General features: G+C 39.0%; 1 protein-coding gene across 3 annotated transcripts in view; it reads left to right on the forward strand.

Annotated features, from left to right (window-relative positions):
* Positions 1–3,369, forward strand: part of CFAP99 (cilia and flagella associated protein 99) — a 63,704-nt gene extending 60,335 nt beyond the window's left edge. The window contains exons 15-16 of one of the 3 annotated variants that reach the window (XR_003563181.2): positions 330–1,372; positions 1,462–2,988. Coding sequence is in view for 1 of the 3 variants with exons in the window: in XM_027815551.2 (XP_027671352.1) it covers positions 330–583; positions 2,856–3,022 (421 nt within the window). In the remaining 2 variants the exon portion in view is untranslated. Of the gene's footprint in view, positions 1–329 lie in introns of all 3 variants that reach the window. The other 2 variants (XR_003563182.2, XM_027815551.2) reach the window with 2 other exon arrangements.
* The last annotated feature ends 3,059 nt before the right edge of the window (positions 3,370–6,428 follow it).

A 6,428-nucleotide genomic window follows, 5' to 3' on the forward strand; every position in this document is an offset into this window, starting at 1 on the left:
ATAAACAAAAAGCTGCAGTATTACCACAGATTTTGCACATGCTTTTTCTAAAGAAAGTCATGTCAGGCTTGAAATACTTCAGATATTGTCATCATGGCATCCTGTGGGAAGATATTATTCTATACTGTTTAGTAATGCTGTTCTGTAAACAATGAGAAGCAAGTTGTGAATATGACATTCAAGCTTTATGATTTAAACCTCTTTTGAGTCTAACTGGTTCCCAGAAGCAAGAGCAAATTCATTATTATCACGGTAATATATGCTCAGATGGATTTATTCTGTGGGTTGATGTTATTTTACCTTTTCATTGCTTCTTTTCAATTTTACAGGCAGGAAGAAAAGAAAAGAAAGTCCCAGTCTGGTGAAAGGCCTATGAAAGATGAACGCATTTTAAACCTGGAGAAAAGGATTGCAGAAAAAACAATGGAGCGTAAAAAGCAAGCAGGACTATTAAAGATTACGACCCAGAAAACCAGCATCTCATCAAGGAAGGTCCAGGGGTTACATAAGGAGAAAAGCTCTGCAATAGACCTGCTGTTCACAGACCTTTGCTCAACTGTCAGTGCTGGCAAGGGGGGCAGAGGTAGATGGTGCCATACATGACTGGCAATAGCAACGCCTTGCTTCCTTACATAGGCAGTTTCTCCAAACCACAGCCTTGACCTCACCTCTTGTCACACATTCTGCTACCACAGAGTAGGACTCATCCATACGACACCTAGCTTCCCACTTTTATTACCATACACTCATCCCATCAAAACAGCACCTTTCCCCCTGTCTCTAACTCTTGTCTTTCTCAGCTTCCTATCACACACATCCCATTGCACCAAACTGGGATGCTCAGCCCCTCTCTCACCCAAGACAGGTTACAGTTTATCATTGCCAAGGTTTTTACCTTGCCTTTCCCTCAGCCTGGTCCCACAACATGGGATGGCAACACCAGTAGGCCTACAGGCTTTGTGCTGCTTCACACGGATTGTGTTTCCTTGGCAAGTGTCTAAAGACAAGCGGTGAGGAACTGCTGCTCCTGATGCCACCTCTGCCATTGCCTCATACATGCCTAACATTTAGAAGTGGTTCACATACCAGCAGCAGTACATGTGCCACAGCCTATGGAACACTGAACAGTCATGATGGATCACTTTTTAAAAGCTGTACTAGCCCAATGTAGAATTAGAACCAAATCTCCCAATCCATTAAAATAATAATAACTCTTCACCTATTTCGTGAGAAAGTTATATGAAGCTGAATTCAATGAAGAAAACTGTATTTTTTAAGTATGTATAGTTTAAAAACCAAGATAGTGCAATTTTTCAGAGTATCAATGTTTGCTGCCTTCAGAATCCCCATTTCAGGCAAGCAAAACATGTAGGTGCTTATACAGACAAGAGAGTGCAATTTTTCAGAGTATCAATGTTTGCTGCCTTCAGAATCACCATTTCAGGCAAGCAAAACATGTAGGTGCTTATACAGACAACTAGGCTCTATCCTTTTTAGCATAGAAAACAATGAAGACCTATTTGAAGAAAGGATTTCCTAAACTGGGATGGCTTTTGGAACTGAGGTTTTGAATGCATGCTTAAACACTTTGCTGAATGGAGTCCAGAGTAAAGTAGAAGCAATTAATGCAGACTTCAAAGGAAAGCAGCCATATAACTACACGTGAGACATTTTTAAAATATACAAAGATAAATTATATATTCAGAACTGGAACTTTTGACTACCTGATGTGGGTCTGTATGAGTGCTCTGGTGTCATATGAATGAGCAGAAAAGCCAGGGTGTGAAAGTTATTTTGATGTTAGATTTTGTCTTGTTCTTCAGCTTAGCTTTACACAGTAAGTCTCTTAAGATGTCAGTGTTTTTGTTTATGTTCCTCAGAAATGCTAAGACATCTGTAAAAAAAAAAAAAAAAAAGAAAAAACAATAGAAAAAATTAAAGGTTACTAAATTATTTAGCTGTTTTGGTGTATCTTCCATCCATGCTGTTCAGCTCTGCATGACCCTACCGAATGTTACTACAGGGAAGTGGCTCAATTCTGGTCAGATATGGTCAGCAGCATCTTTATTGCAGTTGAACTGCATATTGCTGAAAATGTTGTTAAATGTGACTACAGGAGAAAATTCCTTCCTTAGTTATAATGCAATAGTTATCTGGCATTCAGTTTGTACTGCTACCTTTTAGGTTCCTCAAGAAGTAGAAAAAAAGTGACACTAATCCCTTGTATTAAAGTTCCAGATTGTGGCTTCAGTTACATTTGTGATGGCCCTTTGGGCCCAATGGGTTTGTGCTGATACAAGTCAAGGTAACATTTATTGATAAATCACTGTCATCTTCTTAATAAAACAGAATTTATATTGCAGTTTGGGAAACTAACCATAAGAAAAGCTACCATTAATGAAAAATACTATTTTTCTACCATTTTAAGCAAAAAATCAGCTGAAAAAGTAGCAGTTTTTCTGAGATTTTTTCAGAATGCTTCCTTGTGAACCCAGCTTTTGAATAAGCAAACCGCTAGAGTCTGATAGGATTTGTGCAACTATTAATTTGTGGCTTCAAGAATAAGCTGTTGGCAAAGAAAGAACGTAAGGTTGCAAACCATCCAGATGTAGTTTTACCTTTACTTAACATTTTGTGGAGTGTTACAGCTGTGTTTAATTCATCTAAAACTGGAGAACCCACTCGAGTTCTTTTCTATTCGTCATGTTAGGTTTGATGATGACAAGTTTCCCAATCACATTAGCAAATAAACTGTGTTGACAGCCAGCCAGATTATCAAACAGAAGTTCAGGGTATCCTTTAAAGAGAACCAGTGTATTACCTGCAGTCTGATCACCTGTGTGTCTTTCCTGCAGGATTCTTTGCAATTGAACCATTGGAACGAACTGGAAAAGAGTCGGGAAAGACAGTTCAAGAACCTTCAACGTGGCTTCAGGGCCAGAGAAACAGCCAGAAAATGGCTGCCTATAAGGCAGCAAGAAGTGGAGCCACAGTCTGTATATTGCGCTCCGAAGTAAAATAAAATACATTTGGAACAAATTCAGGCCTGCTGGAAATCTCCCAGGTGTGCCTACTTACTACAAGGTTGAATTTTAATCTTTATTTCACCTTTACGATGTGATTAGAAAAAATTAGGTCATACAGGAACAACAGAATAAAAATGTGTTAAATTTTGTAATAGAATTTTATTTTTACACTATAATGATACATTTTTTTCTGTTAGAATCAAAAGTCTTAAGAAACTAAAACCTTAACATCAGAGCTTCTACAGCAGAATGGCATACATCTGGGTAAGAATGTTGAGATCTGTATTTCTGTTATCGTTGTATACTATGCTGTGGTTTGCTATGCTCATCTTGCAAAAGAATAAAAATGAGGGCAAAACACAAGCAACATTTGCTTACATATGCATCTTTTTCAGAAGGCGTGGTCAGCCCAAGTTCCTAATACGTCTTCTTATATGACAGTAACTGTGTTTAACAGGACCACCAGTTTCAACACCGCTTTTAGAGGATGAGGGAAGAACTGTTTAGAAGGTTTAGATGCGATGTGATAGCCTCCAGGACCAAAGTCTGGATTCAGTTGCCCAGACAGACCACCCCTCTGTTTCCAGATACAGATTTTTTTCAGTCTTTAAAAAGCTGAAGGAGAACATAACAGAATCACAGAATTGTTTAGGTTGGAAGATGGAAAAGGCATTCCTATTCTCAAGGGCTGATCAGACTGTCAAAGTAGGAGAAAGAAAAATTTAACCAATCAACCAAATTTAACCACTCAATTTCAGAAATAACGCAATTCCACCACTACTGCTTGATCTCCCTATTACCAAAATGGCCTTGGCATAAACCTTGTGACAAAGCCAAGCCCAGGATACACAATTATGAGAGAAAGGAAAAATTGTCAAAATATTTCTTTTTTACCAAAGCTCTATGTTTTAAGCACTGTTGAACCACCAGCCATTAAATGACACAGCAATGAACAGTGGTGATGCAGTGTGCCTCGAACAAAACATTGTTTGATCTCTTTAGGGAGCTGCCTCCAGAAAAAGTCAAAATTCTGTTATTCACCTAGAAGATACTTTGCCCTCTGACAATTTCTATACTGTGTAAAACAGTCTTTAAATCACAAGACTTATTCTAGGCACAAAGCCATGGAGGATATAAATCTGAATTAAAATCTGCACAGCAGTAAGATGATGTAACATATTTCTATTTTAACTCTATGCCAGTTACTAAGTGTTTAATTATGGCTATTGCAAATATTTAAATTGAAGGAGACTGTTCCTGACATTAGAGTCAGGCAGCTGCTTTTAATGCTCTCACAACATTACATTTCTCACTTTTTACTGAAGGAAGTCAAATGGAATTCTTTTGTTGCCATCTAGCTGTGAAGATCACTTCCACAATCCACAAGCTGATAAAATGTGCTGTATTTTTCATTCAAAGTAAATGCTGCAGTATTTCACAAAAGCAATGTAGGGCTCATGTTCTGTAGCAAGAGTTAAGGAACATAGGAGAGTGGAAAGAAGGAATCATAGGAGAACTACGGAGGAGAAGGAACTAAACACTGTCTAGTGGGGGATTGTAATAACTTATAACAACAAACCAGAAAAACCTGTGGTGGCAGGGAGTTTACCTTCCTTTGGGGTTCAGCATTCTGTAGCATTGTATTGCAGAACAAAGCCAAGCGGTGACTGTAACACCTTGGTTTTCCAGAAGCTAGCAATTAACTGGGCTGACAGTCATAGTCTGGAATATTGCACAGTTGAATAGTTCCTCTTAAACTTTTTGATGTGTTTTGCGTTTTGAGAATTTTTTAAAAAATAAAATCATCCTTAAGCAAATAGATAGGCAGGTGTATTTAGGTAGGTAGTATGGAAATTTTGAAATCCTATCATACTGCATGCTTTTTCCCCTGTGATGTTGGACCCAGTTTTCAAATTTCTTACTGAATTGCAATCAAGCTGACTCATAACTATTTCCTTCTGCGTATTTTCCCTGCTCTCAAATGAAAGGACTGAGGAATAGAAGAGTGAATAATCTAGCTGTTGAATTTTTACCTTCAGAAGTCACAAATAGCCATATTACTACTTTAGGATCTGATGCATGAAGTCATCTTCAGAATCAATGTTTTGAGGAATAAAAAAGAACGTGAGTCTTTTGGGAAATACATCAATATATTCCTACATTGATTTTTTTGTATCAATATAGCCTTTCAATTTTCCAGTGATGGGAGATCTTGCAACAGAATAACATTAAAAATACTACATCCTTCCTGCCAAATGTGGATAATTGATGCTGGAGGCAGCAGATGCTATCCAGAACCACTCTGCCTCTGGCCACCACAGCACCTTCTCTATTATTACCATTCCAGCAATGCAGTACACAGAAACCTGCGGTGATCCCATGCAAAGCCACCAAAAGTCTGGTAGGACTTGTTAGCATTATATTATATGAGGGTAAGAGAGCTTGGCAAAATTAGTGGTACTAAAAAGAAATCCAAGGTCACTTCAGAGAGGGTTTGCACAGCTGAAAAACCAGCAGCTCTTAATGCAGTGACCACATATTGACTGCGGCATGTGAAGTTGAGAGAAAAACAGGTTGATGCAATTGTGGCATGAGCAGTCTTGTAACTTTCTTGCTGCTTGCGTGTCCAAAGAAGGGCAACAAAGCTGGTGAAGGGTCTACAGCACAAGTCTTAGGAGGAGTAGCTGAGGGAACTGGTGTCATTTATTCTAGAGAAGAGGAGGCTCGGGGGCAGGGGTAAGGGGTGGGACATGCCACCTTATCACTCTCTACAACTACCTGAGGTTGTAGACATGTGGGTGTGGGCCTCTTCTCCCAAGTAACAAGTGCTAGAATAAGCACTTATTCTACAACAGCCTTAAGCTGTTCTAGGGGAGGTTTAGGTTGGATCTTGGGAAAAATTTCTTCACCAGAAGGGTTGTCAAGCATTGGAACAGGCTGCCCAGGCAAGGGGTAGAATCACCATCCCTGGGGCTATGTAAAAGACATGTAGGTGTGCTGCTTAGGAAGATGGTTTAGTGATGGACTTGGAAGTGCTGGGTTAGCGATTGGACTTGATGATCTTAAAGGTCTTTTCCAACCTAGATAATTCTATGATTCTACACTACAAAAGCAGCTGTAATGCCATTGGAGTCAGGTAAGCTGTGAAACAACACAGCTGTAGTCACACTGCTGTCTCAGCTGATGTCTGTGGCACAGACCATCCACAACCTAGTTAATCCATATGCACAGATAATTGAGTCAGCAATGCTTCTTCACTCATTGCACTACACAGAAACACAGGTGGATAAATAATTCATGTTTCATTCCTTTACATGAATTCATTACACTATTTACAGCCAAGAAGACAAGACTGACTCTTAAAATATCTAACAAAACAGATTTACAGAATCGGAGGTTTCA

Source organism: Falco cherrug, chromosome 1, assembly GCF_023634085.1.
Source record: "Falco cherrug isolate bFalChe1 chromosome 1, bFalChe1.pri, whole genome shotgun sequence".
Lineage (NCBI taxonomy): Eukaryota > Metazoa > Chordata > Aves > Falconiformes > Falconidae > Falco > Falco cherrug.